At 35.0% G+C, this 16397-nt stretch overlaps 1 protein-coding gene across 4 annotated transcripts in view; it reads left to right on the plus strand.

Annotated features, from left to right (window-relative positions):
• LOC121376761 (coiled-coil domain-containing protein 73-like) overlaps positions 1–16397 on the plus strand; it is a 173194-nt gene that overhangs the window by 18988 nt on the left and 137809 nt on the right. For all 4 annotated transcript variants that reach the window (XM_041504531.1, XM_041504530.1, XM_041504532.1 and 1 more), the window contains 3 exons: positions 831–938; positions 6937–7011; positions 7772–7946. In XM_041504531.1, coding sequence (XP_041360465.1) covers positions 831–938; positions 6937–7011; positions 7772–7946 — 358 coding nt within the window. The remainder of the gene's footprint in view (positions 1–830; positions 939–6936; positions 7012–7771; positions 7947–16397) is intronic.

Below are 16397 nucleotides of genomic sequence, written 5' to 3' on the forward strand. Positions count from 1 at the left end.
TCCGCAAGGCTCAATGGGTAGGTGTAAACCACTTGCACCGACCAGTGATCCATAACTGGTTCAACAAAGGCCATGGTTTGTGCTATTCTGCCTGTGGGAAGCGCAAATAAAAGATCCCTTGCTGCTAATCGGAAGAGTAGCCCATGTAGTGGTGACAGTGGGTTTCCTCTCAAAATCTGTGTGGTCCTTAACCATATGTCTGACGCCATATAACCGTAAATAAAATGTGTTGAGTGCATCGTTAAATAAAACATTTTAAAAAAAATTTTTTTTTTATAGGTGGCTGAAATACAGTAAAAAAAATCCTGTAATATTGTCTCAATATTAATAACAAATGTGGGTCTGACTCAAACAGCTTTCCATACATTCCCCCCCCCCCCCCCCCCATTTTAAGTGTGTAAATCATGTGACTAGCAAGTTGATACTAAATATAGAGAAAATTCATGCAGATGACATTCACTGTTACTTAATCTGTCAAATCTAGTTTCTTCATTTATAAAGTTTCTAATATATTATAAACCATTGGATATGGTTCCTGTATGCAATAATTTAATCACTGCTACTGTACAAGAAAAAAACTAATTCTTACCTTTTCCGCCTCATTTTCACAATTTTGATCGGTAGAGGTTTGTTTAGTTGATACATATGCAGTGGTATAAAAATTCATACTTGCACAGTGTAATTATAAAGAATGTGGGAGTAATATGGGACGGAATTTAATAGTTTAGGATAATTCATTTTCTATTTTTAATTTTACATTAGTTCCAGTCTAAACTATAAACTGTGCGTTGATCTGTGTGAAAGTGATGCCTCTGATTTATTTGTTGTAGGATAGTGAAAGAGAAAACATTCAGTCAATAGTTGATCAGCATCAGCGTCAGCTGGTGGAAACCAAGAGAGGCCTTGAGGAGAAGATGCATTTTATGGAAGGAGAAACTGTAAGTTGTCAGTGGGAAAATAAAAATTCAAGGCATTCAAGCCATCTTATTTTCATACCAATAGTCCATATTAAATAGAGCAGGAAATTGTGCAGGGAGGTAGGGTGTCTACCCCGGTGAACAGTGGGTTTTTTGTTGTTTTTTTGGTTGGTGGTATGGGGGTGGATCATGTTCCCCCAGAAAGCACATTAAAAAAAGAAAATTTGCTTCGAGCATGTGTGTGTGTGTGTGTGTGTGTGATTCAACCACCAAAACCCACCTCTGTATATGCATCAGTAGTACTTGTATGTAGTACTCTTACTAGCAGTAGCTAGCAACAGGCTTGTTGGTGTAGTTGTAATATATGGGTGGTAAGTTCATCTCTTGGTGCCTGCTCCAACCCAAAGTAAGTCATTGAGAAGGCTCACTAAGAAGGTGTAAGCCAACTGCCAGCCTGTGTGTGTGCAGGAAATTATCCAGGTTCAATCTAGACTGGAAAGCGAAGGTTTTAGGGAGGTTTGGGTCATGCTTTCCCAAAAATTATGTTTAAAAAAAAAGAAAAAATGCTTTGAGCTGAGGTGGGGGAAATTCTACTACCAAATCACACCTCTGCACAGATGCCCGACTATACAGTAACCAGTAACCTGGACAGACAGCCCAGATAGCTAAGGTATTTAATTCGGATAGCTAGTGTGCCTAGATCTCAATTGGATATATAAGCAATTTAAAATCGATGAAATCAGTACAGAGGTCAAATTTCAATTTTATTTTGGGGGGGGGGGGGGGGGGGGGGGGGCACGACAAGTGTTGCCTTCAGTTTAATAACAAAAATTAGGACACCAAGGTGAGTTGGAGGGAAACCATGCAAGGCAAACTTTTCCTTCAAAAGAGGGGCACAAAGGCAACTTAATTTCTATCAAGTTTCTCAGACAAAATTTATTTCACCTTATGGCTTTGGCATTGCACATTTTTTGATACGGATGCCTTTTAATAAAAATAGAATTGTGATAGACAGTTGCGATTAAACTTTATACCAACCTATACAGTACAGTATATAATAACAACACCCAGAGGCACTTAACTACAGAGTATTACACATGTACTTGTAACTTCTATGATAACACATAGTATTCACAATGAAGGATTATGTATTATAATTAATTTAAAAGAAAAACAAATGTAGGCTACAACTTCACTATATTTTTAAATAGAAAGGAGCCATGAAGTAATAAATAAGTACCTAATTTTTTTTATATATATAATATGGTAATAGTAAATACACAGTAAAGGCAGGTATATAACCTCATTTATCCTATAACTTACCCATGATATCCATGTCATAAACCCCATGTGATAATTTAGTGTATTAACCTGGTTAATAATGGTATGCAAATTGGCAAAGTCTCTAGCTAATGTCTTGCTGTGGATGGGTCATTTGTTCACAAGCCAACAAGACCTGTATACCTGAGCGTAATGTTTTCAAAGATTTATATAAAATGCGTGACGTCAAAGTAATTTGTCCTAATCATGATGACGTCCATATTACCGATGGCGGCGACTTTAGTACTGTGATTTACTAAAAATTGAATTAAAATTTTGTTTTAGAAGTGTTATAGGAGAAATAAAATTCGCTACTCATGTTTTTTAATATGTAAAATATCAACCTCGTCTAGTTAATCGCTATTTGTCTCGGCAGGTTCGAGCCTCAACAAATACTGATTAACATAGACACAGTTGATATTTTCCATATTAAAAAATACTCATGACGAATCTTCTATGTCTAAACACTTGTTGACACTTTTTAAAAGTTTAGCCTAGCTAATTAACAGTGATGTCTATGATTTGTGTGTAAAACAACTTTTTGATGAGGTGTTATATATATTGTATACAAGTAGATACTATAGACTTGCTGAATCAGGGCGGTAGGAACGATATCTGGAATGTGTGGACACAATCTCTAGTGCAGATGCCACAGCGTCTAATTGGGGGGGGGGGGGGGGGGGGGGGGTGGGAGTGGGAGTGGTCGCACAAAGCCAGATTTGGTCTTTATTTATATATAGTAGGACAAAAAGAACCCACATACATTCCTCCTCCTCCCCCCCCCCCCCCCCCAGTTCCTAGGGCCTTGTGAACTGCCGTAAAGACTTGCAAGTCCCTGTGCTAGTTGACACATAAAGTGACAGGTGCAAAACATGCTAAAATATCCATGATAATAACGTTATTTAAGCATGTAACATTTATAAATTTAATTATTTGTTACTTACTATTATTCATAGTTTATTTATGTTTATATATGGCTCTAAATGTGGTTTATTATAAGACTCCATCACATGCGGTCATGTGGGATAGAAAAAGTACACCTGAGGTGGTGAAAATTTGACCTGGGATGAGGCTTGCTGAGTCCCATGGTCGAAATTTTTACCACTGAGGGTGTACTTTTTCTATCCCACATGACCGCATATGATGGAGTCTTTTTCTCTCATTCTTTCGGTAAAGAAACCATCATTTGACATGAACAGACAAAGATGGTTGAGAAAGTAACTTTTTTTATTTGACCATTTTATCATAAATAAACTACACTATCGTATTTACCGTGTTTGTCACCATGGTTAAAGGGACATACCCTAGTTTTTAAACACTAAGGCATATTGTTTTACTATTATAGTCGTTTTTCATAACTGAAATAATACTTTACTTAGATTTTATGGTTTAGATTATTAATTTCCGTATATTCGAACTGTTTTTGGTCATCCTGGGTTTTTAAATATCACAAAATGCATTTCTCATATTTTTAAAAACGCACGCGTGTCTGAGATGTAACAGTTATGGAGTCAAGTTTTAGTCTATTTTTAGAGGGTATTTCACCATTTCAAAGTGACAGACTTATGTTTCACTCAATTGTAACTTTATCCAAATGTGTTACAGATTTGTAGATTAACTAAACTTAGTGTTAATTTTGACGGGCTGAAACTAGGGTGTGTCCCTTTAAATAAAATTGAACCCCACAAACTAACAAGATAGCTTTCAAAATGAAGGTTTTAATAACAAAATATTAATTTAAAACTGTGTCTAATGACCTCACGTCACCACCTCACATTAATATGACGTCATATATTACCAACGACGTCATGTTAAACGCAAGCGCATGATATCCCATGTAAGATAGCAATTTCTTACATGGCTTTCGTTCATGGGATAGCTCTGTTCCATATATATACCTGAGGATGAGAGAAAATCATTTACATTACCGTATATCTTCGCCTGTAAGTCGATCTCGGCTATAAGTCGAGTCCCTAATTTCAAGCCCTGAAAACGTATTTTTTTATTGACCCGTTTATAAGTCGACCCATGAAAAACTACTTATAAATATTGAAATATTTCTTATTTTCAGCACATGAGAACAATAATATTTGAACAAAAGAAAATTATTTCACAAACTTCGGTTTTCACGTTTTGTACATCGCAATATGATCAGACTATTCCAATCAAACTATCATTATTACATAGCATCAAAACGAAATATTCCCTTAGAAGAGAGTGAATGCTGTTTGACTGTTACTGTATAGTACTGTACAGATGGTTTTCTGCACAGACAACAACTTTATTTATAAACACTGACAACAGATCACTACGATAAAACTGAAAGTATCACGTTTTGCCGCCATATTAATACATGTAAGGAGGATAACTCTGGAAAGTACACTGGTTTTTGTACCAAATGATGTCTATTGCTCTAGATAAGTGCAGAGATAAGTCTATTTTAAGGGAAAGCTTAGTAATATTCATGAAGTTAATCACCGCCAAAACATTGTTTGAACAACCATTAATGCCAGTGACCAGATTTCAAAATAAACTCAGGCAACAGGTAGTTAGTATTGTTTACATTTTTACTATTAGTTATGACTGTTAATTTAACTAAGTGGACTGTTGTCTTGGCATGTGAGTGAGATCGTATGCCTTTTCGCATAACCAAAACCGTTCTAATGCCAAAAAAAATAGGTTATAAAAAATAAATGTGTCAAATTAACATATTTGAGTATAAATACATGGCATACTTCAACAATAAAACTTGTAAAATAATCCCCAAAACAGTAATATTTTTTGGTGAAATTTTTTTACCCTCTTATAAGTCGACCCCCCAAGTTATAAAATAATTTTTGGGTGAAAAAAATTCGACTTATAGGCGAAGATATACGGTATATGATTATAAACCACGAAACAACATTTGGTTATTTTCAACAAAACAGTTGTGTGAAATGGCAATCACATTCAGGCGTTTCCGTTGCTGCTCGCTTGATACAGAAAGGAACGCATCCTTTCTCTAGAAATCAAATTGGAATATATTGGCAGATCAATGGAATAACACCAATGAACGTTTCGCTAACATCTGCAAACTATTTGACTGGTTTCCAGTATATCCATTTGATTTACTGTGAAGCACATAAACCAGTCTTGCGGACATTTTTCTGCTTGGTCTAGCTGAACTTGGATCAGGTGTTCCGATCACAAACACTTCACATGATTCTAACGTGTTGGGAAGTGTTATTATTGGTCAGTTGTTTTTAGGATTAGAGCGGTATCCAAACGTAAATACACATTGAACAGTAATGTGTAAGTTACAAATAATAATATATTTATAATGTTGTTAACTTAAACTACTATAAATAACGTTGTTTCTAATGGACATTTTAGCACATTTTGTTTTAGAACTAAGTATAACCGAAATGACATTTCATGTGTCAACAAGCAAGCAGACTTCGCTAGATGTGATTTTTCATGTTACATTTTGTAAGTATTATATTAGCCTATCATGGAATGTATGATACGGGCAGAGTGGCAAACCTGGTAAGGTACCGCACCATTTGTCTTGCTGTTGACACCGTAATATATTACGGGGCATAAAGGCAAGTGAGGAAGGCAACTAAGGCAATTGCCGTCGGTGCCATGGTGAAATTCCAACTCTGTAGTATCTAGTGGGAATTTCTATAATAGCTTCCTTGTTAAGAGTGGACTCTTCAGCTAAAGCTGATAGGAAATGGAAGGTGTGGCATGGATAGCCACAAGAGACAAGCACCTGTTGCGGTTGGAGAGACAAGGACTGGGGAGTGGAGGTGGACAGCAAAATAAGTTTAAAGATAGGAGGAGTTGCCAGATTGCGAAGAAATGAGATGAGATTCAAAGCAGAGAAAGAAAAGGGGACAGTGGGTTAAAAAAAATAAAGAAAAGAGTTTGATTGATTAAAACATATTTTATTGTATAAAGAACAAAAGAATCGGGCACAAGTTTGACAACTTACGAGGCCTTCTTCTATATTTATACAATATACATGACGACTTATATTACATAGCTCACAGGAAATATATTATATACAAAAGAATATGAAAGAAAAAATGAAGAATTAAGAAGAAAAGAAATAGTGATGCAAAAGATTACACAAATAGTACTTCATGTGCAGTCAAACTAGTCATCACACTTACAAATAATCCACATGGTAATTTAAATTATACTTTATTAATCAAAACGATGAGTTTGTTCTACTTATAATTGAATCCAAGTAAATATTTATTTATTATTAGTATCGTGTAAAGTGCTTCGACCAATTAACAGTAATTTTATCTTTTATATGTACTTCTTCACAGACAGCAAAACACATATGGCTTTTGACTAGTTGTGGTGCACTGGTTGGAATGAGAAAACCCCCAAACAGTTGAATAGATCCACTGAGGTGGTTCTATCCTGCGACACCACCACCTCAGGCGAGTGTTCAACCGACTGAGCTAAATCCCACCCCTGCAGTTTTAAAGAAAGAAATATTTGACTTTGTGTTTTGCAGAAGCAGTTGTCTGTGTATCGAGAATGTGGAGAAAAAGAAATATTTGACTTTGTGTTTTGCAGAAGCAGTTGTCTGTGTATCGAGAATGTGGAGAAAAAGGAATATTTGACTTTGTGTTTTGCAGAAGCAGTTGTCTGTGTATCGAGAATGTGGAGAAAAAGAAATATTTGACTTTGTGTTTTGCAGAAGCAGTTGTCTGTGTATCGAGAATGTGGAGAAAAAGAAATCAAATCACTAAAGGATGAAGTCAGGAATTTACAGGTTTACACAGATATAAGCAAATCAATATTAATTTGTACCATGGAATTGATCAATTTTATTTGGGTGTTTCTTTACCCAAAATTCATGAAATAAGTAACTAAAGTAATATTGTATTTCTATTAAAGAGATTTATTGTACGTTGCTCTGTTTCGGTGAGGGACCTGTTTCGGCGCAATAGTAGCTTTCTGATATCATCGCGTGAGGAAAATAAACAAATGTCAAATATTAGTAGGTAAAATATAGCAACAATAAACAGAAATGCAAATTTGTAACAATGCAAAATTAATGTATTTCATCATACAACATTTATACTTAATGTTATTTTATTTATTATTACATTGTATTATTATTATATTAAAATACATGTATAAACAAATAAAATGAGATATTAGCATTCTTTGTTATGACCATGGCAGTTGGCAGAGTTTGTTCTGCATTAAGAGTAAGATAGACTGTCCACTAGGCACTTGTAAAGGTATCTGGAAATAGGACTCTATATATATATATAGGTACCGGATAATTGTTTACACCAGTTAATTGTTAGCATAAACCTTACATGCTTTAGGAGTATGTAATTAAGTAGATTTTACTGTATAATATGTGAAAGACATATTTAAATATAGATGCAATTTATATAACTGAATTGGCAAAGGGAGAGATCCTCATAATGTATTTTATGGCCTTGAACATGTTTCTGTTATTATGTTTAAAAATAAATAAATTAATCTAAAGATATGCATTTTATTTTTTCAACTCTAAGCTGTCAAAGTATTCATTGGAGAAGAAAATCCGAGAGCAAGAAAGACTTCTTCAGTCTCAAAGAAGTTCTGCAGAGCAGCAGCTTGAAGAGTTGTCTAACCTTGAAAAGAAAATATCCGAGATGAATGGCCACTTCCGTCAAGTAAATCAGAGTCATAACCGGCTGGAAAAAAATGGTAAGTGTTTCCAATGAATGTTAACTAAATTGTTTGTTGGTTCGTAAGATTTTGAACAATTTACTAGAAATCTCAATGCCATATTGGAGAGAGTGTGAGAAGTTCTAATTAAGCCATTATTTACAATATTTGGAATTGCTGGTAGTGTCATCATCATCAGTCATCAAGCAGTAATTGATCTGCATCATCTGTTATTATTGTTAACATGCAAGTCTTTGTCCATGACATTTTGGTAGACTTATTCAGTAGGTCTATTATATTATTATTATTGTTATTATTATTATTATTATTATTTTATTTTATTTATCAACAAGAGAGAATTAACATGTTTTTTTGCTTCATTTTATTGATTTCTTTAACCAAGTTCATTTCCTCCCCTTAAGGAATTTCAATCAACATATTGAGTGTGGGTTTTTTGTTGTTGTTAATTGTTAATCACAGGTAATTATTTGTTGTTTCAGCCATTAGTTCTTTTAACCAGGTTAAGTTCGGTTAAGGAATTTTGATGGACATTATGTTTTTTGTTAACCAGAAAGAATTAATCTTCGTTTCTCAGCTTTTAGATTATTCATCTCTTTAATCAGGGCTTCTTTTTCTCTGGCTTGGTATTTCCGATCAACCTGTGTCACCTCATGGGTTGCCTCCAACTTCTGCAGAGTTGCTCTGATGGTTCCTTTCTCATTCTCCAGTCTCCTATTCTGTGTCCTCAGCTCCTGAATTTCTCCTTCCATTCTCTGTATCTGCTGCTTCACTTTCTTGTCTGGATCTTGAAGTCGGCGGAACTCTTTAGTCAGTCGGAGGTTCTCCACTGCTGTTTTGGCGACCTCATCCTGCAGTTTGTTCAGTTCCCTTGTTAGACCTTTCGTCAGGCCAAGCAGACGGTCATTTTGCTGGATTAAGTTATCCTTTTCTACTTCTGTTTCTTTGATTTTCATTCTCAGCTTGCTGTGCACCACGTTTGCTTGTTCTAGTTCTATCAGGGTGTGATTCAATTTCTGCTTTAAGGCATTAATGATTTTTTCCAGCTTGAGATTTTCATCCTGAAACCTGATGGCCTTTCCTTCATTTTTCTCATTATTTGACCCAATCATTTCATTTTCTCTCAGCAGATTCTCATATCTTTCCAGCAGAATGTCGTAATTGGTTTTCATGTTACGAATACCATTCTGAATAGTCAGGGTCAGAGACTTTTTATTATTGACCACTCTTTCATTTTCTTTTGTCTTGTGTTCATTCATCTGTTTCTGTGATTTTGGATGCTTTCCTTTGTCAGGTTGATAGTCATCTTCATCTTCAGAAATTTCATCAGCTTTAGTGTCAAGGTTGTCTATGCAGCTTTGAAGATCAAGGTCAACTTGCTGGACCATTTCAGAAACCTTTTTTGCCAGACCTTGTGGGTTTTGGTCGTAATGATTCAGATTGGTTTTGCCTGGAGTTCCATAAAGGATGGGATCGAGCCCATGGCTGATTGTTTTACGCAGTAGTTTCTCTGTGTTGTTGAGTTCCTGTTCTTGTTCCGTGTTGCCCTCGTCTCCAGGTATGTAAGAGATGTGTGTCGCCAGGTGTCGTACTTTCGTTTCAGGAACACGGCTTGATCTCAGAGCAGTCTCAATTTTCTCCTTTTTCACTGAAAGAGAATTCAGTTTGATAAAGTATTATAGATTGCATAGTATTATAGACTGACACACTGTTGTACTGTGATTTTTAATGAAAAAATATCTGTAAAGAAATTTTGTTTGTTTTATTTAACGACATCACTAGAACACATTGATTTATTAATCATCGGCTGTTGGATGTCAAACATTTGGTAATTGTGATGTATGGTCTTTGAGAGAAAACCCACAACATTTTCCCATTAGTAGCAAGGGATGTTTTATATGCACCATCCCACAGACAGGATAGCACATACCACTGGCTTTGATATACCAGTCATGGTTTAATTAATAAAAGGTGTACAAACTAAGCTAAATAAATCAGGTGGTTTTTGGTGGAGAGTTTCATACAAACTATTTAATATTAATGTACCATGTATGGTTACAGTTGTACCTTCCTCAGGGTTTGTGAGAGTAAAAAAACCCGTAGCCTACACAGCTACTTCAGTTCTGCTATTTCAACTAAATATGTTTATTTTGAAACTGATAAACATGAAATAGACTGAATTACTATAGTCCTTCCCACTGGGAATGCATTTTTTTGTACTATATGGAACTTGCTACAAGTTATTTATTTCTGAGCTGATTGTTTTCTAAAATGCACACAAAAGTACAAAACATTTTTGTAGGAGGATGGTGTCATGAAGTATAGTCAGAGGTTAAGAGTCTGTTACGGCAAAGTATTGATCTTGTTAAAATGGGTTCAAGGGCTAGCTCTGCATGGCCTACTACTCACCAAATTTGTCAATTGAGGATTTTAATTAAAAACACTTGGCAAATTTTATTTTAATTTGGTGAAATAATATGATATTTAAAATCTAATGTTGTTGGAAAATATCTGGGTTTGTGCCATTTTTGAAGTTTGACAGAAAACTTGGCAAAATTGTCTGCTCACCCAAAGCTAGCCCAAGGTTCTGTTTGTTTTTAACTTACGTCTTGGTGTGTTCATGTATCTCTGGTTATAGGAGTTAATGTCGTCCTGGCTTAGTTCATCTAGCTCTTTATTTCCTCTTGGAGTTTGACCTTTTGAAGTCTTCTTACTAGAATCATCATCTTCCACTTCATAAATTGAAATCTGGTCATATTTATTGTTTCTTCTGTTAGTTGCTGAATCCTCTTCAAAATGTACATTCTGGTGTGACTTCTGATTTGCTAATCTGGATTGCTGAGGGCTTTGATTGGTTGGTTGGGGTCTTGGTGTGGATTTATGATTGGATACTGCAGGCCCAATGGTTCCATTCTGTCCAGTAGGTGTTTGCTTCCCATATCGTTGATTCTGATTGGTATAAACAGTCTTGTTTGGAGAACTTTGATTGGTTGAATGATTTCTTGGCGTGTAGCCTGTCTTCTGACTGGACGTTTGTTTGTTCTTTTCGTCTGTTGAAGACGTATATTTGTCTTTTCGTGGGCTTGAGCTGCTCATTTCATTTTTATCTTGCCTGTGTGATTGGCCACTGCCCATACTGTATGAACTGAAAAAGAGAAAAATAATATCACTTTCTCAGAGATGGGAAACTTCCAAGCTTGTCTAGAATTAAGATAGGATTTTAAAGTGACACCAAAAGTGTCCTGTCCTAGCTTGCTGCTTGTGTTGTAGAATTGAACCACCTCAGATTAGGGTTTTTTTTCACCATCTCATCCAGAACCCCACGACTGCTATATCAAAGGCCATTGTATGTGCTGTCCTGTCTGTGGGAAAGTGCATATAAAAGATCCCTTGCTGCTAATGGAAAAATGTTGCAAGTTTCCCTAAGGCATTGTGTCAAAAATAACTAAATATTTTACATCCAATAGCCAATGATTAATAAATCAATATGCTCTAGTGGTGTTGTTAAACAATGATTTGAAAAATGATGTTATATCAACATTGAAAATTAAAAACGCCATGCTATTTATAGCAATGTGAAGAGACTAAATAAATATATATCTCTAGCTTTCAATTATCTACGTTATGTAGACCTACATATACCACAAATAATGTATATATGTATATGAGTGTGACATTGTTAGGACCATCATAATGTTTTACGCGTTAGACCAGTTAAGGCCTTCAGCATATGTCATAGCACATGGCTTAATGTGTGGACTAAATTAATGTTCGCTTGGACATAGACATTTGGTGTATATTAATAATAATAATAATAATAATAAATTCTTTATTTAGTGAGGGTAACACATTTAGCAAAAGCTAATCTTCCCTGAGGCCCTCGGGTACAAACAATACAGAATTACAACACATACATTTATGAACAAATTGAAAATACATACATCACAATAGACATAATGTACAAATGATATAATTTTAACAGATATTTCTTGAGTCTATATTTAAAAACAACAGTATTTGGCGAAGATCGGAATGCTTTAGGTAATTGATTCCAAAGTACTGGTCTATAATAACTGAAAGCATTTTTAAATAAAGACATTTTATGTGTTGGAATAAATAGATTTCCATCCTCTACATTTCTAAGCCTATAACTTAGAAATGTATAGGATGGAAATCTATTTATATATTGTTTTCTCCAACATATATATTAATAAGTTTGAAAGATAGTTTGGGGCTTCCTTGAATATACTTTTATAAATTTGTAAACATTTGTGATGGTGGATTCATGTTTCCATTGTCATCCATTTTAACTGTTTAAATAGTGGGGCAGATGGAGTTTGGTAAAATATACCCTTTGTAAAAATGTTTTCTTGCATCTAAAGGTAAATACCTAGTGATTTTCGATAAAAGCTACACCTGTTTAGAGATTACGGAACGGACATGGTTAACCTGATTTGTCCATTTTAAATTATTATCAACTTTGTTTTTAAAATCAGTGTGTTGCAGAAGTTCTGAATTTATTATAAGAGATATCATTTTGGGTTGAAAACCTTTTGTCTTGTTACTATAATCATATATTAGCTAGTTAATGTCATTAATTAATGATGGAAAATTATTAGTGCATCAAATACACAGAATCATTAAATTTACGTGTGTGGTAAAATCATTTCAGTGAATGTCCTAGTATTTTTAAACACCTCAATCCAATATTTTGTATTAGTTGTAACAAGGTGGTGTTGGGCATACACACAAATAGCAGTGTTTCAAATAACGTGACAGTTAATGACAAGGCTTTAAAACATGCAAAATCTAATCATACAGTCTCTTTGAAATGAAATCAGTAAATATTCAAGACAAATGTAGGCCTATACTGATGTGATATACATGTATGTAGATTGACGCTCTTGAGAAATATAAGATATTTTATTACATACTTCAGGTCAATAATGGGGCTTTTGGGTGGTTTTTTACTGGTCAAAAGTTAAGAAATTGAAGAAAGAAAAAGAAAAGACTGAAAACAACTTTGCTTATTTCGTGACCAAACTTCAAAAGCACTTGACTTCAAGAACACAACACTGGACAAAGCTCCTAATATATCAGTGAATCTTAATTAGACATAGTACAAATTAAATTGCTAGAAAATTGTGTAGCTGTAAAAATGGCACATACAGTTAATTTCAAAATAAATATCTGCATAAGTATGATCGGGTTAAGCAGCAGTTTCATTTTAAAATGAGTAAATGTAGATGGTATACGTCTCTCCCCATCTACAATTACTTCTACTGAAATGTATTTTGACACTTGGTTTAGATAGTGTAAGAAGAATCCTACTGCCACCACATAGGTTACTTCTGTCAACAATAGATCTTTTAGGTGCACTGCAATAGATAAAAACACACATTGGTCATGACAGGATATCCACACGACCAAACCACCAGTACATGGTTAATTGATGATACATCTCATTGAGAACCTGACCACTGAACTACACCCTGCCTCGTAAAACAGATATTAAATCAAAACATGATTATTCTTCACAAAGGTATTTATCATATAATGGGTAGTGTATCCATTAAAATAACCAATATTAGATGTTTATTAATTGCCATGTAGGCCGATATAACACAGTGATGCTCTAGAATTAAGCCATGAAATAATAGTCCTCAAGCAAAAACATTTCAGAAAAAGTTCTACATTGAAAGTACGTTGTTGTCCAATCTTTTGGAAACAAATAAGTTATGCACTAGTTTGTAATTGTGTACAGATATGCAAACTGGCATCATTCCAAAAGAGATCATGAATTATATACCAGTATTTATAACATGACATAGCATAACCAGGGTTCATAGCAGACTTTTAAATTCATTGAAAGTCTTTCAATTGGGAAACATTATTTTTAGGTCTTTGGAAGTCTTTGAATTGTAATAAAAGTCTTTAAATCCTCACAAATCATAGCCAAAGCAATGATGATATCTTGTACAGCTGCATGCACTTGATATTGGTTTAATCTGTCATGATGCATGTAAAAACAGCTCTTTTTTTTCCATGGACAGCAACGTAAATGATCTGATTTGTTATTTTTATCACATTTTATTGTCTTTGACCACTGTGTAAAAGTCTTTGAAAGTTTTTGAAAATGGCAGGTCTTTGTAAAAGCCTTTGAAAGTCTTTGAATTTATTTGATATTTAAGGCTGTGAACACTGATAACATAACATGACATAACATGACATGACATGACAACATGACATGACATGACATGACATAACATGACATAATATGTCATAACATAATATGACAGTTGAATATTGAGTAAAGATTAACTGGAATTATAGTTTAGTAAAAGTTACAAAAAAAACATAGTAAGCTTGAGATTATAATATGATAAACTAAAAGAGATTATTACCCTCATGTTTTACCAGAGGCTCGCATAATATAATTTTTATTTCTTATGTTAATGATACTGAAACACTGGTATAATAACCTGTGTATATTACATATATTTACAAAGATTACTTACCCCTGTGAAGAATACATGCAGACAATCAGCAGTACAATATAATGTGTCAGTTTTATGAACAATCTGCACCATCCGCCTGCAGTCAAGTCGGACGCCCTCGCCTAGAAACATAACATACATGTATCTGTGTATCGGCTGTTTACCACGGGCTACTAAGTGTATATCGTTGTCAAATGTGTATTGGAACAAAACATTTAAATCATTAATTGGCATATTTTCTGTTGACTGAGGCCACTGTAAGTTATTAAATATTAATCATTTTAGTATTAAATCAAAAGAGGTGGACAAAAAATTTCTGTTATTATTGTATGTGACACATTTTTTAGCATTAAAGGATGTAAATATATCACTTGTTTTTGTTTTTTAATCTAAATAACTAAAGTTTATATATTAGTAAGTAATTGTACGTTTTAATATAGATGTACTAATTGCCTTAACAGGGCCTCATTTCCAATCATTTAAAAAAAAAAATCGTGATTGGAACGTGACAGATGAATATAAAGATCTTATTTACACAGTTTCTAGATGTGTGCTTGTTAAATTACATATTTACTCTGATATATTTATTCACCTATCTATTGCCTATCTAGTGTGAATAAATGAACGAAAAAACATGCCATTCTCACTGCATGGGTTCTGTGAAACTGTTGTGGCAACAGTGTACTGGATCCCACAGATTGATCACTGTTGGTATAATGAACAACAAAACACTTGAGGCTGGTAGGTACTGGGTTCATATCCCACCTGAGGCAATGGGGGATTTTATAGCCAACGTAGTAGCTCCAACCCAGAGTGAGTGAAATACTGGGCTTAATGGGTAGGAGTAAAGCCACATACACAGAGTTTCACCCACTTCATGGGCACATTTATGGGGGTGTCTCCCTAGTGTATGGCCCCACATGAGGAATGATTACCCGGCGTACGCTGCAGGTTCCGTGTACCTGGGCTCGGGTGATACTGAGATAGCTCAAATGACAGCAAACATGAAGCACGACCCTGTCAAGTAGTCCCATACCGAAATGGAAATACTGTGGCTTGTCCATTCTTCTCATCATCAACCATGTTTGTAATGTCCAAAAACTAAAAATGTCTTTGTCTCTGTGTTAAATGTTTGTGGCGTTTTAAAAAATAACAACAATAAAAACAATTTAAAAAACCTAATTTATTTAAAATGATTAGGTTAGAATCCTGTTAGTTTGTTTATGTGTATTAAAGGGACTATCCTGAGTTTGCAACCATCATAACATATAATTATAGATATACATGTATTTATTGGAAGCACTTTAAACACTAACCTCTGTACTTTTATTTTACTCATGTCATGCCATAGGGTTTTACGTGCACATTCAGAACAAGCTGTTGTAGCACACACCTGTCGTGGGCACAAGAGCCGGCCAAGGCCGGCTCCTCCGTCCATGACAGGAAAGGTGGGGGGGGGGGGGGGGGGGGGGGGAGAGGAGGGACCGCCTGGTAGCAGGCGGGTGGGTGGTGGTGCTATGGAATTTTGAATGGAGCCGTTAATGCCAAAGAGAAAGAGTGCGCAATTTTTGATTAAGGAAATTTGGCGCAGTTTTTGAACGGTCGGTCGAAAGGTAAATGGCCAAGCTAATATAGGTTTTGATATTAGCGAATCGAGAGTAGCTAATTAATTAGACCTCTATGATGCTGGGTTTCTCCCTAGGTTGCCCGAGTGCTTTCAAGTTTAAGTGACCAGCAGTGAAAACACAAAGTTCAGTGTTTAAACAAAATTAGGATGGATGGGTCGGAATATCGCCAATTGGCCTAAAAACATATACCAGCCAGACAGAGCAGAAAATGTTTGCTAGACTGGCTGATGCCCTTCTTGATAACCCAAATAACCACATCAGGTACCAGTGAAATAGTTTATTTGTTTATTATTGTTAGGTAGCTCATTAAAGGAAAGCTCCTGCCTGCAGTGCATCCCGGTTTATAG

This window comes from Gigantopelta aegis, chromosome 7, assembly GCF_016097555.1.
Source record: "Gigantopelta aegis isolate Gae_Host chromosome 7, Gae_host_genome, whole genome shotgun sequence".
NCBI lineage: Eukaryota > Metazoa > Mollusca > Gastropoda > Neomphalida > Peltospiridae > Gigantopelta > Gigantopelta aegis.